Below are 18,026 nucleotides of genomic sequence, written 5' to 3' on the forward strand. Positions count from 1 at the left end.
ATACCTTCAGATTCGAGCTGTTCCAGGCCGTAGGAAGCGGCTGTATTTGTGCTGCTACTGGATGGAACTGTTCTCTCAGAGGAGGCCTCAGAAGCAGGAATTGCTGGGGAAGAGCTAATCACCTCCATCATTACTCCAGGGGTTGTCACAGGGGAGCCCAAAACCGGTGTGAACTCCTCACTGGACAATGTGACTGTGTCCGTGCAGCCTGCCAAACACAAGAGACAGGGCTTGACCCACAGCCACTGTAGATGTGTGCTTCCACTTTGTAGGCAAGAAATGATGAAGGACAGCAATACCTCCCACGCAGCAAGTCTGGCACTCAGACCAGCTCCTCCCTCCCACATCGTGTCAGTTCGGCCACCCACAGCAAACACTTTAGCATCCAGGAACATATGTTATCCCACACTGGAATCTTCCTTTAATTTCAGTCTCTCATTGGTTCTGCTGACAATGCTATCGATGTTGCAGAGTTTTCTATAACGCGTTAGCAAAGGTAGAAAATTTAACAAAAATGTTAAGATACATGCCAATGACTACATTGAAAAGACAAATACATTTCTCAAAGTCAAGTCAAAGAATAAGACCCTAGATCTGTACCTGAAATGTGTCGAATTTCAAGGCAACCAATTATAGAAAAGTAGGGCCAAGGTACTCCTAAGTCTAAGACTCTAGCATAGTAGTAGCTTGAAAACCTCGTTGATCATCAGAATCAATGAAGGTAATTTTTAAAATGTACATTCTCATCCACACATCTCAACTCTCTGAATCAGAATGTGTTTGCCCTAAGAAACTTTTTAGAAAAGCTTCCAGAGTTGGGCGCAGTGGCATACACCTGTCATTTCAGCTACTCAGGAGGCTGAGGCAGAAGGACCAAAAATTCAAGCCCAGTCTGGACAACTTAGCAAGACCTGTCTCAAAATGAGAAATAAAGGCGCTGGGGATACAGCTCAGTGGTAGAAGATCCCTGACTTTATTCTTTTTTTTTTTTTGGTACCGGGGATTGAACTCGGGTCCCTGCACTTGCACAGCAGGCAGCGAAACCACTGAGCTAAATCCCTGGCCCTTTGACTTTATTCTTTTAAATAAAAAGGCTACCAGGATTTGGATCCACAGGATCTCCTGCATTAGCACCCACTTTGGGAAACAGGCATTGGCTTCAAAAGTGTCAAACACTCACACATCCTAGGGCCAGCATTCGTGCTGCTAGGTGAAACTCCTGCAGTGCAGAGTGGGGAGCATGAACAGGACCCAAATGCAAAACAGCAAGACAGTGGATAAGGACTGGATAAACAAACTATGGTGTATTTTCATTATGCAGCAGTGAAACAAAAGAGCTGCAGGATGTAGATCTTAGTCACAGAACATTAAGTAAAAACTGTAAGTGCCAAAAAGTTCATCTGTAGTACACTATTTCTAACATTAAAAAAAACTAGAAATTTAAAATGTGCTTTTGTAAAAATATAGCTGCAATAAAACTTTTTCAAAAGGATGGAAAAGGACTTATGAAAACAGGGTTCAGAATGCCTACCAGCCAGGAGAGGCAAAGCTGAGAGACAAAGGGTCTCTGGTTTCTGTAGGTTATTGTCCAGGCTTTTTGTTGTTTTATTTGAGGGCAGGGGAAGGAGAATGCACTAGAAAGTACTCATTACATTGTTGAAAATAACTCAGTATATACATATAAAAAGTAGGCCTTTCTTGGACCAATGATAAAACAGAGATATGAAGTCAAAAACTAGTATTTTTAAATATTAATTTTTTAATTCCCAAGGGATTATAATAATCAACCAAATTTGAAAATATCATTGCCCTTAAGAGATCAGGGCATTTAAGGTCCTACTAGATAGAAAGCCCTTTGTACACACTATTTCAAATCTTTAAAATGCCCTCAGAGACAGGGTAGGCATTGTTTAGAAATGAACAAACCAAGTCATACAGAAGTTGAAACGCTTGAAGCTACAATACCACCGAGGACCAAGGTGGGACTCAAACCCAGGTCTTTGCTGTGTTTGCCTCTAGTTGCCAAACTAGGAAAGAGTTCCCCAGAAGGCCTTCCCTCTGGGGACCCAGAGCTGAACCACCCTGCAGGCTGCACCACCCTCTGCAAGCAAGACAGAGGTCACCCCTCTCTGGTGGGGTGTTGTGTGCCCTGGGGAAGAGCCAGCTACCCCGCTCCTCCTTGTCCTTGTGACTGAGAGAAGAGCTACCCGAAACTGAGTCCAAGTCCCTCCCTTACAGACCTTCCGCACCAGGGATGACTGCAGGAGTCAATGGGGCCGCTGTGGTTGAAGCTGTCGTGGCCAGAGGCTCCCATCTTCTGGACAGCTGAGTAGCAGCAGAAGCATCAGTCCCAGCAGAGGGGGACTCCTCGCCTTCCTCGGGGTCTCCACTGTCTCTGGGAACATCCAGGGTAGCAACCTGCTCTCGTGTCATGAAGGGTAGAGTGGCCTCTGGTTCCTGGGCAGCCGTTGTCATTTCTTGAGTGATGGTGTCTTTAAAGAGGGAAATATTTTAAAATAGACTAAATCCTTAAAGTCACCATGTAGTTAACAAATCAAAACAAAAATAAGCTGACAGCTATTTCAGGAACTGCAAAAACAAAGAGAAAACTCAGAAATAAAAGTCCAAAAAATAAATGTTTCCACTGTTGCTGATTTTAGGACTTACGAGTTAATCTCAGACAGAAGTAAAGAAATTTTAAATGTAAAAAAAACCTGGAATAAAATGCAAAGCAAAGTAGGAAATCAACAGCTGAATACTAACATAATCAGTTTGTTAAGAAACAAATTACACAAACTAAATTAAAACCAAAAATTCTCAGAGGCATCTGTATATATTAATTTTCACATGCATTTCTGAAAGGGAAGTTGCTATTTTAAAGTAAAATAATAATTATAATAACTGAATGTTCCTTGAGTTTCTAACATGTGCCCTACATGCCCCATACAAGTGCACAGTGTGTGCAGATTTTTATTTTATCCTATGTCCTAAAGGGAGGTGGGTACCAATATCGTTCCATGGAAACTGAATATCACAGTGGTCAAGAAAGCAAGCTATACAGCCAATTTCCCTGAGTCTGAATCCTAGCTCTGTGAGCCTGAGCAAATTACTTAACATCTCTGGCCCTTCAGTTTCCTCACTATCAAATGGGGAAAATAATAGTATCCATCGTATAAAATTGTTACAACGATTAAATTCGCTCATACATGTAAAACACTTAGTACATGCCCAGTACATTGGTTAGTATTCCATAAATATCAGCTATTATACCCCATTCTATGGAACAACTTAGTTTCAAAGAGCTGAGGAACCTGCCATTCCCGGCCAACACTCTCAGCCACTGTGCTAACCATGACCAAGGAGCGAAGTGGAGCAGCCTCTGCAGAAGGTCTGCATCTCTCTGAGATCTGCAAATGGACTGAGACGGAGCAAGAGAATATGCCATTGTCCATCATAGGCCTGCCTTCCTTACAGTAATATAATGTCTTCAAATACACTGTTAGCACTACCTGTATTTATAAGGATTGAAACTTGCTGCCTTCTTAGGGAGTCTAGGCTGGAAATTTCAAATACTTAGCAACTACAAAAAATGTTAAGAGAGACCTTATTATCTCTCTTTCTTCAAATACCAGTTCTGGATACACAGCACAGTAGCAAGTTCAGTAAGTTAGACGATGAAAAATATCAGGCTAGGTATAGCTAGGGAAAGTTTCCTCCAAGTTTTCATCAATGACATCATGGTACATAATTTCAAAATTATTTTCTCAAAGGGCAATTTATCTGCTTGAGAACAGTGTGTTTGTTTCAGTAAAAGCAGTTCCTTTTCTTGGAACCCAACCAGTCTACACTGTTTTGTTTTGTTTTGTTTCTTCTGAATTGAGGGCTTTTTACATTTGGTAGATCAATTACACCTGGTTAGTTACAGGACAAAATGAACTAGGGTAAAGTGCTTTACCTGAGCTTCCAGTTTGTTCTTTTTACCAATATTTAAGTTGATTCTTTATTTTTTCCTTCTCCAGTAAGACTGGAAATGTCCTGAGAACCAGGACCATTGCCCTTTTGTGTCCCCAGCACTGGGACAATGGTCTGCTCCACAAGAAGACTCACACACAGCTGTGTCACTTTATGTAGCGTGTGCATTCTTCATATTGTCACTGATAAAAATATGATGAACACTTTTGAGCACAAATATGTAAAAAGCCATATACAATCTACGTTCATAGTTTCATGAGACAGCAAAAAATGTCAAAAAATGCATAGCACTTGGAACAAGTGACAACTTTGTAAAGAGTGAGAACTAGAAATATTCACGCAAATTTTTTAAATAACATTCAGAATTTCCCAATATCTCTCACTCTTCCTACTTTCTGTAGAGAAAGAAGAATGTAATACTCATGATAGACTATTTTTCAAACCTTAGTTGAAATAATGAACTCGCTGAATCAGAGGACAGACTATAATCTCAGGATTTTCATCTGTTAAAAATAGACAAAATACCAAAAAACCATTGCATACCCTCAAAAAGATAACATCCTCAGTGATTCTTGGACCCTAAAATGATTGATATTTCAGTTATTTCCTTCAAAAAATACTTATCGAGCTAGATGTGATGATGCACACCTGTAATCCCAGCACTCAGGAGGCTGAGGGAGGAGGGCCACCATGGGTTCAAGGCCAGTCTGGATTACACAGTGATTTCAAGGTCAGCTTGAACTACATAGTGAGACCCTGTCTCTAAAAAAAAAAGGCAAAAAATATTTACAATCATCAAGAAATGGTAGAAGATTTTGCTTGTTTGCTTGGTGTTTTTGTTTTTTGTTTTTGGCTATTCCATAACTCCCATTGTCATAAACTGCAATCTTCTACATTCCTCTGAATTCAATGGTAGCAGTCCCCAGCCTTAGTGGCACCAGGGACCAGTTTTGTGGAAGACAATTTTTCCACAGGCGATGGGCTGGGGTGGGGTGCTCACGATCCTTCAAGTGCATTACCTGTATTGTCCTGATTTTTTTTTTTTTTCTCGTACTGGGGATCGAACTTGGGACCTTGCACTTGTGAGGCAGGCGGCAGAACCACTGCGCTAAATCCCTGGCGCATTACCTGTATTGTGCATCTTATTTCTATTATTGTTACATTAGTTTCTCATAAGAAGCACACGACCTACACCCCACCTGGAAAGCTCACAGTGGGGTTCCTGCTCTTCTGAGATTGCCTGTCAGGAGGGGCGGAGCTTGGGCATAACTAGATATGGGACCACTTTGAATTCAGGAGCACATGATACTCCACCCCTGCAGAGGCCCTCGCTCTTTAGCCCTGTTCTGGACGCCCACTATAGGGGACCAAGAAAACTAAAACGAAGGCAATGACTTGTCTATTCCTCTCTCTACAACAAACATAGAGAGGCAGATTAACTTGGACAAGGTGGGTACTCCATTGGGATGATCCTAGTCTGAGTGGTTCTCTACATTTACCCATCCGCTGGACTCATATTCACTGAACATCTAATACATGCCAGGTATTGTGCTATTTGCTGGGAATAAAAAGTCACCTGCTAAATGACTGTCGTTAAATGAGATGATTGTGACTAAGGAGCATATTCAATAGTCACAATAATCATCAAGTCCAGTTTACTTTTTAGCTTGTATCTACAGAAGCTAACACAAGTCTGGAATCTACGAATCATGAATTCAAGGGTACAGTGTATAATCTGGGACTATAGGATTTAATCCCCCAGAAATATTTTCTAAGTGCCAAGACAACTGAAATCAACTTCTTGTTCAGTCATATCTAATATTTTCACACTCACATAGACTCAACTCTCTTAATGTCACTTAAAAACCAACTCACAAAACATTTCTGGAAGCCTCTTTGAAAACTTAGGGTACACCTGGTCTTTCGGTCTTTACAAATGAATTAGACATGCAAAACTCACTCATCCTTTTCTCATTTACCAAGTAATCTTTTATCATCTTAAGTGAATCCCAACAACACTTTATAAAATATTTCAAATTTCTTATTTCCATTAATTGGGCCACTTGGCTGGAATAATATCTTTTAATTGTTCCAAAACAATGTGAAATGAGATACACACTTTATACTAAGATTTTCCTTCTCAATGCTGTCATCTGACAAACTACACGTAATAAAAGAAAAACATTATGCAGCACAAGAAATACAAGGCACGTCAGGTTATAATATCCACAGATGAAAGGTCAAGAAAAAGTGAAAAATACAAAGCCAAGCCAGCAGATGACTCATCTTTCTTCCTCCTTATCTCCAGATGATTTATTTTTGGGTAAAGTCAGAGAACTCATGTGGTTAATACTATTGGATAAGTATCTGCCTAAAGCTTTTGGGTAAGAAATATTAGAGATGTGAGTATATTTTACAACAATATACAAACATATAACCTATACTGTTTATGATACTATGTAAATATATAGCTAATTCTTTCATATTTTCCTGTAGAGTTATACGTTTTCACAGTGAAGTGGAAATATTCATCTATATCAGGGTTTCTCAGCCTCAATGCTGTTGATACACTGGCTCAAATGACTTTGTGCTGGGGCTGCTGTATGTATTGCAGGATGCTAGGCGCCATCCCTGACCCTCTACCCACTAGACACCAGTAGCCACCCTCAACTGTAACAACCAAAATGTCTCCAAGCACTGGTAAATGTCCCATGGGGTAAGGAAGGGGTGCTGGCCTATAAGCAGGGGTTACACGTGGGTATAAGTTTTACATAAAATACATGATTTATGTCCTATTTATTTCACTTAAGAGTATCGCCTGAATGTGCATCCACTTAGCTATAAATGTCTCTAATTTCTCATTTTTTATGACTGAGTGGTACTCCATTTTATAAAAAGAAACACATTTTCTTTATTCAGTCTCCAGTTGATGGGCATTTGGGCTGTTTCCAACTTTTAGCTATTACAAACTGTGCTGCTATGAACATGGGCGCACATATACCACTGTGGTATGATTCTTTTAATTCTTTGGGGAAGATCCCCAGCAGTGGAATAGCAGGGTCAAATGGGACTTCCAGTCCTAGTTCTTTGAGGTTGAATAAATACCGAATAGTTTCTCTGGTGTGAGAAACTGAAAGTGTAAATAAGGACTAAATGTATAATAGGTCATGTGAAATAGGAAGAAAAGGAGCAAAGGGGAAGGAAGTGGAAGGGCTAGGGAAAAGGATAGAAGGGAATGGGATTAATATGAGAAAATGGGAAAATAGGAACAAAATCTCTGTAAATAGGGAGGAATGGAGGGGTTGAAGGGAGGGCTGGGCAAGGGTGAAAATAAGAACCAAGAGAGATTATGTAAAGGTGCAAATGTCCAATGATGAATGTCATTATATTGTACACCTAAAATGTACCAATGATTAGAATGAATAATTGATAATGCAAAATAGGAAGAAAAGGTCCAAAGGGGTAGGGGTAGAGGGAGGGGCAGGGGAAAGGAAGTAAGGGAAAGGAAAAATGCTGAGAAATGGAAAAAATGGAAATAAAGTCTTTGTAAATAGGGAAGGGTGGAGGGCATGAAGGGAGGGCTAGGAATGGGGAAAAAATAAGAACCAAGATGCATTATGTAAAGGTACAATTCCCAATGAGAAATGTAATTGTGTTGTATACCTACAATGTACCAATAAAAGAATTTAATACAAAAAAAAAAACATGATTTACTTGAACACTTTTGCTTTTCATTAAAACTTTAACAACCCATTTCTAAATTGCCTTTAAAAAATAAAACCAAAAGATTGCAAATTAAACAAGGCTTATTTTTCTTCCTTTCCTTTTCCCCTTTCCTTTACCTTTCAGTGCCTGTCCCAGCAGTTGATACGCCTCTGACTGAGATTCTGACCCAGACTCGGTCGTCTCTGAGAGGAACGCTGTGCTGTCTCCCTTGGTGGAATCCGTGACACCTCCTACACCTCGGAATAGGCTCATGGAAAACTCTGTACCTTCCAACAGGCTCGTGGGAGCAAAGGAACTGAGGCGAGCGGAGGCAGGTAATCCCTCGTCCCCCTGTGACATTTCCAGGGCTGTGCCCACATGTGCTTCTCCTTCTGGCAGCCCCAGAGCTACCTCCGCTGCCGCTGGATTGCCTTCAGGCTGTGGGGTCCTTATCTGGTTTCCACCCCCTGGTTTGGTGTCATCCCATTCCTCACTTAAGACAGAGGTGGCTGGAACAGCTGAGCTGACACTCACTGTGATTTCTGGGGCTTCCAGCAAGCTGTAGGTTTCCGGCTCAAAACCCAGGGTATACGCAGAAGTTGCCACCAATAAGTGCTTGGTGCCAGTGGCCTGGGTATCATCAGCTGTCATCTGGGAGGGCTTCTCCCCATTAGGCAGGAGGCTTCCGGGTACAGTGTCTGTTGTGGACTCAGCACCAGGAAAAGAAGTTGTCCTCTGCTCTGTGGCTGCTTCGAGTTGCTCCATCCTTGGACTGGTGGTTATCATTTCTTCGGTGTTCATATAGGATGAAGGTGTATGTCCCAAACTAACTTCTTCCTGATTTTCAGTTGCGAACAGCTGATTGACCACATATGTCAGAAAACTTTGTGTTGTTTCTGTGGTCCCTTCCACAGTGGGCTGACTGCTGGTACTGCTCCAGGGCTCCTCTTCCCCATCAGTACTCAGAGAAGCAGCTGCAGGGAGGGCGATGGTTAGCGTGGGCTCTGAAGGCTTGCTCTCAGCAGACAGGCCCCCTGGCTGGCTGGAACCAGGCATGTCCTCACCTGTCGGGACCGCTGGCTCAGATGCCATATAAAGACCAGCACTGCTAGACTGCAAGAGCCCAGCTCCTCCAGGATGGGTTTCTTTGTTATCCAAGAGGATTTCATTTAATGACATTGCTGATGGTTCTGCTGAGGCTGGTCTTGCATCTTCGGAGGACACCAGTTGAGGAGTTGGCTTTGGAGTCACAGAGCTATTTTCCAGGTCATCTGTGCTGATCCTCTCAGGCTGCTCTTGTTCTTTTTTGGGGAAGGCCAGACATTGTATGGCAAAGTTAAGAAAAAAAAAGCTACCAAAAGCCAGACAAAGGTGCAAGACAATTGATCTGCTCATAGTGGAAGAGAAATGTGCATAGAAATTGGCAGAGCTGACAATTCCAGCAACTGAGTCCTGCAGAAAAATAAAGCACATCAAGCTGTCATATACATACAGCTTATAAGTTGCTTTAAATGGAACTATAAGAAAAACAATCTCCTTGACTTCGCAGAGAATGTAGGTAGGAAAGGGCTGTTCTATTTCTTTGTACCCTTGAGACATGGATAACCCAGTTCATTTTTCCCTGCTGAATTTTGCAGCTGATTTAACTTAAGCTCCCTAGAAAAAGGTACACATAGTTCAATAGGTTCATTGTTTCTCAAATACCTACTTGAAATAAATTACCCTTGAAGTTACATTTGCAATATCTTCTCCAAACTCCTCAATTAATCTCTATTAATCCTCTATTAGAATCCCAAATTCCTCTATTATTCCTCTATTCATCATAGTCAAGAACTTGTAGAAAATAGCAGTATATCCAGGATATAGAAAATAAATGTTACACGTTCATTCAAAGAATTTTTTAAGTGTTGCCATGGTATGAAAGTTCATGTCCCCCAAATCCATATGTTGAAATCTAATCATCAGAGTGATGGTGTTAGGAGATGGGCCCTGGGGGAAGCGATAAGGCCATGAAGACAGAGTCCTGATTAATGGAATCAGTGCTCCTTAAGAGTCCCCAGTGAGCCTCCCCACCTCAGAAATTTCTCACTTTGCAGTCTGAAGCACCACCACACCCACAAAAATAAATCTCAGAGATGCTGGGAGTTTTCTAGAAAATTAAAATTCTAAAACAAAAACCTTGTCTTTACAAAAGTTATACTTTTTCTTTCTTTCATGGCTAATCATTAAACCCTCCAGATTAAACACATGGTGTGCAGGTGAAATATAGAAATTCCATTTCCATGGGGCCTTCTCCCCTTAGGGATTTCAGAACATCCACACATTAATCGAGTTTTGTTTTAAAGGTCCTTTCAAACATAAAATGGCTAAACCCTATGGGCATGATCTATATGACTGGAGACCAAATGAAGTCTGGATTTCCTGCCTGAGAACAAAGGAACCCGTGCGTTTGGAGCTGAGGCCTCCTGCAAACCACAGATAGCACCAGGAGAGCAAGCTGTCTGGAAGCAGACCTTCTAGCCCCTATCCTATCTTCTTGAGCAATTTGAAGCCAAAATCACCCAGCTAAGCTACTCCCAAGTTCCCGGTGCACAGAAGCCGTATGAAAGAATACACATTTATTGTCATGTTAAACCACTAAGTTAGGGGATAACTTGTTACACAAAAATCCTGAACCCACAGTGCTTTAAGGAAGTACAGGAACATAGGTGCTGAGAGTTGTCAGGATGCCATGTGCAGAGAAGGATCAGCACATCAAGGGTCACAAAGTAAACAGGAAAGAGAAAATGAACTAGAGGTAAAGGGAAGGACACATCCCCCATATGCCAAATCGGGGTTTGAAATCCCTGTTAAATTAAACCCAGGTAGCTCTAGCCTCATTTTAAAAGGAGAAAATAGGGGGGAAAATAATCGAGAAAGAAGAAATAGCATGTGCTGGTGCATGTCAGCATCACGGACACTGCTGTAATTCAGATGAGCCAGAAAGCACCTCTGTCCGTGGCCAGGACAGATGACTGGACAATATCAGGCCTGCTGCTTGTTTCCCTTCCTTAAAACAAAAACCTGTGAGAGCTGTGAAGCAGGAGTGTTCATAGACAGTGGGAAACTGAACAATGAAACTATTTATATATTTGAAGAGGCATAAAAGCTACAGACTGACTGTCTGGGTCATTTTGGATCTGTTCAGAGAGCTGTTTGTTCCTAAACAGATACTCACTAAACCTAACTAAACATCCCAGAAAATAAAAAGTATGGACTAAAAACTTGGTCTACATGACCACATGCTTTTGGCTAAAACTGTGGAAAATGAAAGTCTTCGTAAACGGTGACAGAATTTAGAGGTTCAGAGACTGCCATTGGAAAGACAATTTCTGAATTTTAACTTTCTTGGTATTAAAATTTGTTCTGATACCAAGCAACTGGTTTTAGTTTCTCCTTTGGCAAAATGAGGAGTAAAACAAAATAACCTTTGAAATCTCCTCTGCCTCCATAATTCTGTTCATACCTCACCTCTCTGACATAAAACAAAAATACAGGGACGGGGATTTAGCTCAGTGGTTTCGCTGCGCAAGCACAAGGACCTGAGTTCAATCGCCGGTACCAAAAAAAAAAAATATATATATATATATATATATTCCTCTAGAATCATAATTTTGCCATCAGATAGGTGAGGCACCCACATGACAGAGCAAATGCTCCAGAAGAATTTTATGAACAAATGAGATTGAGGAGAAGGGGAACAAAGAATAAAAATTTAACACAAAGCCAATCGCCTTTCCAAAAAATAATTTTCCTTCAAGGTCTTACTTTTATCCACACCTTGAGTTTTAGAACTTTGGTGTGAAAGGGATTCAGTTGTGCTCTAAAAGACCTTCCTTCTGTGATTCAATGTCGGCCACCTGCTTTCTAAATCCAATTACAGCAGAAAAAGTGGGGTGAAGTCGAGCCTTTTCTAGTCTGTGTATTGAAGCCATATGCGCCTTCTCCCCACTATTCAAAGCAAAGCCTGAACTTTGAAAGGAAAAAAGACAGCCTGTAGGAATGGCAGCAGGGAACACATCTGCTACACAGATAAATTGGCAGATGACCTTCAAGTTCCAGGTCTTTCTTGATCTTTCAAAACCCAGCGCAAGTTCACACAGCCACCTTAGGAGTTTGGTGTCCCATAATGGGAGTTGCATGACATTAGAAAATTAAGAAAAGAATGACCATTGTCAATTCAATTACAATATTCCTAACACTAAATTACCACCTGCAATAATATTTTGAAGATCATAGCCCTTTCCTCTTTTCCTCAACACAATATCTCCTATGAGGCCACACACCCAGTTTAGAAGAAATGCTTAGTAAATACTTACTGAACAAACAGATAAACGTCTATGGTCTGCTTTACTGGTAGAAGTGGAAGGAAGATTTCATTGCCCATTAGAATTCTGTGTCTTCTATTAAATTAACTCAGTCATACAAATATTTAATAAAAACACAAAAAGAACTCTTCTCTTACTTTTCCCTTAGCCTGTGCCTTTAGATGCTGTCTTTTCATTTGATCTGTCAGTGCAAATTGATTCACATGAACTGTAACCCAATTCTTAACTGATAGTGGATATTAGCTTCAAACAGCTTAAAAAGTGTCCCTTTCAGAGCAAATCAGCAGCACTTGGGCTATCATTTGCTATCAAGGGGCCCTAATGGCTTGCCAGTCCTCTGAACAATTTACTACTTTTCCACCACCAGCGAGTACATAAGCTGTCTTGTCAAGTATTATCTTTGACAATCTTAAATAGACACAGCCCAGAATCTGCATCTTTGTCAAGTCTGGGAATATTCAAGTTTCAAAGACAAATGAAAGACAATACAAAAAGAAAAAAAAACAGCCTTAGACTTAAGGCTGTTCTAAACACTTGGTCAATACTTTTCCAATTAAAATGAATACTGCTATTTCAACGTGCTACCAAAATGAAGACACAAAAGGGAAACCAGTATGTTGAAACATTTTCATCACGACAAAGCTATTTCCAAGGTAAACTGAGTTTCATGCACAATGTAGAGAGAACATGAGCATTGCCCTAAGAGTAGAAACTGGTGAAAAATCTGCCTGATACTTTCCTTTCTCCTGATACACACAATTACTGTAAATAGATGGTGTGGGTGGGGAAAGAAAGACAGCTAATCTCAGATTGTCACTGTCTACTCAAAAGACAGCGGGGATGAACTGCGAGCCTTTTCTAGTCTGTGTACTGAAGTCATATGCTCTTTCTTCCCACTATTCAAAGCAACACCTGAGCCTTAAAAGGGGGAGAAAAGACAGCCTGAGGGAATGGCAGCAGGGAACACATCTGCAACTCAGATAAACTGGTAGACAGCCTTCAAATTCCAGGTCTTTCTTTATCTTTTAAAGCCCAACATCTACTTGGTGGCCACCTCAAACACAACCATCTTCTTCATCTCAACTGAGGTGTCAACTTGAACTCTTCTCTTTTACATTCTTGATTCACAACTTATATAAACTCTTCCCTTATACTCTCTCCTAGAACTGTGCCTTTGAGCCAACTCACTGGATTATCATTATTTTAAATGCCTCTTAATTGGTCACCCTTCTACAGACTCTCACCTCTCTAATCCATTTGATACAATCCAGTTTATTCTTAAGAGTAACAATGACAAAAATCAATCAAAGTTGGCTACCATTTGGGAGATGCTTTGTGCCACATGTTGTAATTGCCTTCTGGAAATTATCTTATTTAATCTTCACAATAACCTAATGTGGTAGATACTACCACTGTCCCCAGGCTTACAAAGGATAATTACCTTGCCTAAGTGATAGCATCTGGTTTCGATCTTCTGGATCTTGTCAGACTTCAAGGTCTCTGCCTATTATAATTTGGAGCAAAAAAATGTGCCCTCTTATATTCAAAGACATAGCTTTTGGAAAGGTGGTAAGATTGTGGGAGTGGTATCCTCATGATGGATTAATCCACTGGTAAATTCACAGCTGAATCAACTATGTGGGGGAAAGGCAGAGGAAGTAGGTCACTGGGGGCATGCCTCTGAAGGGTATATCCTGTCCCTAGAGTCTCCCTTCCTCCCTGGCTCCTCCCTGCTTTCTCTGCTTCCTAGCTGAAGTGGGCAGCTTTGCTCTACCACGCCCTTCCACCATGATGTTTCTGCCTTGGATCATGGACTGAGTGTTCTGAAACCATGAGCCAAAAATAAACCTTCTCTCCTTTAAAGTGTTTAAGTCAGGAATTTGGGTCCCGAAAAGCAAACGCACTGCCTTTGCCATCACAGCTCTCTGCCTTCCCAAAACACATCATCATGCATGCCTCCAAACATACAACTGGAAAATTCCAGATCTGTAATGCAAGCCCCATGCTATCAGAGCAGAGTACAAACACCACCCCAGTCAAGTCCACTGCCCTCTTATGTAACACACTCATTTTAAGCTCTGAAATGTTGCCATAGCACCACAGCAGCTCCAACACCCACTCTTCTTCCCTGCCCCAGTTATCCAAACCCAGGCCCCCAGTAACAGCTGTCATAAAAAACAACTGGCACATTCTCATCCCATCTTTGCCCTATCTCCTCTCACAGAAATCATCATGTCTGTTAAGTCTCATCATTTCAGTAAGATTAGGTTTCTTCCACATAAACACTGGGTCTTACGCTTCCTTTATTCACCCTAACCCTAATAATGATAGGTAGACAGAAGTATTCAATAAATAATTGCTGGCATAAAATGAATATAAATGATCACTTAATAATGAGGAAAATAATGCTCAGAGTTTCTGTTTTGCATTGGAAGATATCAGGGACATTTCATGATCTATCTTTATCTAACTGTATATTTTGTTCAGCACCTGGGCAATTTTGGCTACTTATTCAATGTGTCATTTCAATAATAGCAGTAACTTGTGTATTCTTATTTCTGTTATATTTTAGGTTTCCAAGTTTATTTCACACACACATACACAAACACACAGATTAAGTTACAAGCAATAAGTCTTGGAGCTTTGGGTCAACTTGCTTCCCAATTACCACCTCACCTTTTTAAATCCAATTAGTAAAAAAATAAATAAATAAAATAAAATACAATTAGTGATCCTTTAATCGATAAGGAAAAAGGACACTCTGCTCCTTCCTGGCTGGTGTCTTAAAAATCTTTCCATCTTGTGCTTTTCTTGCTCCTCAATGATCCATTTGTCATTGTCTTATTTTGTCTTTTTTTAATCCTTGAGGCTCTCATTGCCAATACTATTCCATTTGGGCAAAGCTGAGCTTATCAAGACTCTGACCTTATTAGCCCAGCTGTAGGACATGGCATTCAAGTACCACACTCCTGATTCACTGTGCCACTGACAACTGTCACTGGTCTGTTGCACTGGCTCTTAGATCTGGGCTGAAGCCATCCTTCACTATACATTAAATGGCAGGGATGACAGATGATCTTTTCAGCAGTATGTTCCATCACAATGGAAGGAGGGAGAATGGAGTAACCACACACACAAAAAGTGTGGTCCCCCAGGAGGAAAGCAGTCCTGAGGGGATGAGGGTAAGTAGGTTGGGGTCGAGATGGTTACCCCAGAAACTACCAGCAAAGTGCTTCCCTCTCCCTGCAGGCCACATACTGCACCCACAAGCTTTAGTCTGAACAACTTAATGATGCAAACAAATGAAGGTACCTGTGTTTATCACCCCAAGCATATCATCCTATCCCTGGCAAAAAAAAGGCAGACTTGAAGATTTAAAAACAGACTTCAAGGGGCTGAGGATTTAGCTCAGTGGTTCAGCCACCTGCCTCACAGCGGAAGGACAGGAGTTCAATCCCCGGTACCAAAAATAAAAAAATAAAAACAGACTTCAAGTTTCAGCTCAACCATTGGCAAAGCTCAGTTTCTTTGTGACAAAGTAGCAATAACAGTGCTCATACTAAATACTAACGCGAATAATATTCATTCCTTTTCCTTCAAAGGGTGGAGGAAAGACAAAAATAGCAGACATGAAAGCAAGTCAAAAATGTACATAATGGGAGGCACTCATCACATTGGTTACAAATAGAGTACCCATTTCCCCTCGAGATGCCCTCGGAGCTTGCCTTCCCAGCTTCCAGCTTCCACAGAGATGGTGGGACCTGAGAGTCTTTGCTGCCTGCAGCAGACTCCTGTCCTGCTCAGTCTGGATCACAAGCTGTCTGTCCACCAGCCAGCTCTTCTCAGTGACTCATTCTGACACTTCATTTTTGCCCTCTGGGCTCACAAACCTCATTTGCTTAGTGAGAACTGTTAAGCACTAGGTGGCATGTATAGGGAAGCTAAAACTAGATTCATACACTTTTCTTATAATCACCAAGAAAATGCAATATGGAAAAACAGGATAGATGCACACATTTTAATTACAGAATGAGTTTTTAATCTTGCAGAGATTAATCCCAGAGTCTCTCTGAACAACCAGCTTCCCTATATGAGAATAGATAAAATTCAATTAACAGAAATACAATGCCATACACAACTTCTCAGGCCAACATTTACTGAATAAAGAGTGACGTGCACCTTTAGTCAAAGAGTGAAATTTTTTCCATAGTAAGCCCATCTTCTTCATTTTGATCTTGTGTTTATATTTAGTATCAAAACGTCTCTGTAAAACCAAACTGTGATATCGCAAGCAGGAAACATCAGGAATATACGGTAAGAAGCCTCCCATGAAAACAAAGATAAACCCACAGCTCTCTAATTGGCTCTGTTGCCAGTAGCTACCCTGGACTTGGTGAGCCTTGGGAGTTTCCTGAATAAAGGCAATCAATACCAAGTCTGGTGCCTAAGTGCTTGGTCCCTTACTGTCAAACACCAGGAGTTCCACTTTATTCATAAGAACAAGTCAGACTACCCTTAAATCTCTACTAGGTGAACAAAAGCAACATTCTAATTCTGTGAAACCTCACCCGGTTTTGGATCTGTCAGGAGAGGCGAGGGTGGCTTTGCTGCCAAGTGTGCAGAATCAGCCGGTGACTGAAGATGTTCGGCGGAAGGGGCTCCTGGGAGCCCAACAGCACAGCTTGTGATCAAAGAAACACACAAAGGGAGAGGAGGGGGGCCAAATCCTGACCACACATTTTGTTCCTCAGATAAAAGACCCTTGCAGCTCTGCGGATGGTTTTGGGAACCACCTCTCACTCCCCCTTAAGTTTCAAACTAAAACTTCCAAAGACAAAAGGCAAGCATTTTGAAGCAGCTTTGTCTGCTCTCTTGCACATCATTTCTGCACTGATTAGGTACCAAGATTCCGGCAGATCCTTGGGTGGGCTTGGAAAAGGATTTCTCATTCTGAAGAGCCCTAAACTCTTCAGGGTCTTGGGTCTTGTTGTCCCCTCCCTCGCCAGGGCGCCACACGTTCAGAACCCGCACAGGTCAGTTCCGACAACGACCCGGACGCGCACGAAACGCTGGAGCCGCCCCGAGCCCCCGGGACAGCCCGGGTCCTCCGAGTCCCGCCGAAGGCCCTCTAGCTAACCCAGTGACCTTTCCACCTGGCTCCCTCCAACCGCGTGGGGCCGGGGGGGGGGGATGGAGGCTCCGCGGCAACCCCACGGTAAACACGCAACTGTCTGTGTCCTGCAAAGTAGCGGACGCGCTCCGGTGCCACTGCAGCCCGCCACCCTCGACCTGGGCTCTGGGTCGATGGAGTCAGGAGAACACCGCAGTCTCGGGAACTTCTCTCCCACCGCGGCAGGACTGGGAGGGGCGGGAAAGAGAGAAAGCCCACACAAAAGCGGCCAGCCCATCAGCCCCGCCAGCACAAAGGCCCGCTCGCCGCGCAGAGCCCAGGTTGGGCTGGGCTGGGCTGGGCTGGGCTGGCCTGGGCCGGCGGTGCCCGGCGTCCTCCGAGCCTGGTGCCGCGCCCTGCGCCCCGCGCCCCGAGCGCCCGCCCCAGCCTGGCGAGGCGCACGCGGGGGCTACGGGTGGCCCCGCTCCCCGCGCCCAGGCTCCGCTCGCTCCGCCCGCGCGTTCCCATCCCAGCCGCGCCCCACCTCACCTCACCTGGAGCCCTTAGCCGAGCAGCGCGCCGGGGACCGCGGCGGCCGCGCTCCGCATCCCGCGCAGCCCTGCCCGGCCGACCCCGCCGCGTCCCGGACGCCGGGGAAGCGCGTCGCCCTGAGCTGGAGGAGGCCGCGACCGCGCCTGGGGATTGGCCGGCGGGGAGGTGTGCCCGCCCCGGCCCTGCGGGCGGCGACACGCGTCCCCCCTTCCCGCCTCCTCCCCGGCGGGGCGGCCCCGCGGGTACCGTCGTCCCAGGGCCCTCCGGAGACGCCTGCCCTGCTGGCCCTCTGCGTCCTGGCGCCCCTCCGTCGCCGGCAG

General features: G+C 43.1%; 1 protein-coding gene across 5 annotated transcripts in view; it reads right to left on the reverse strand.

Annotated features, from left to right (window-relative positions):
* The window catches only part of Armh4 (armadillo like helical domain containing 4), a 186,041-nt gene extending 168,217 nt beyond the window's left edge, over window positions 1–17,824 (reverse strand). For 2 of the 5 annotated variants that reach the window (XM_004871096.3, XM_087210145.1), the window contains exons 1-4: window positions 17,709–17,823; window positions 7,815–9,129; window positions 2,241–2,492; window positions 5–208 (exon numbers count right to left, since the gene is read on the reverse strand). In XM_004871096.3, coding sequence (XP_004871153.2) covers window positions 5–208; window positions 2,241–2,492; window positions 7,815–9,072 — 1,714 coding nt within the window. In that variant the 5' untranslated portion in view covers window positions 9,073–9,129; window positions 17,709–17,823. Of the gene's footprint in view, window positions 1–4; window positions 209–2,240; window positions 2,493–7,814; window positions 9,130–16,612; window positions 17,134–17,708 lie in introns of those variants that run through there. The other 3 variants (XM_004871097.4, XM_021249210.2, XM_021249211.2) reach the window with 3 other exon arrangements.
* Window positions 17,825–18,026: the final 202 nt, after the last annotated feature.

Source organism: Heterocephalus glaber, unplaced genomic scaffold (assembly GCF_053883595.1).
Source record: "Heterocephalus glaber isolate CG9 unplaced genomic scaffold, H.glaber_assembly_v1.0 deba00001118, whole genome shotgun sequence".
In the NCBI taxonomy this organism is placed as follows: domain Eukaryota; kingdom Metazoa; phylum Chordata; class Mammalia; order Rodentia; family Bathyergidae; genus Heterocephalus; species Heterocephalus glaber.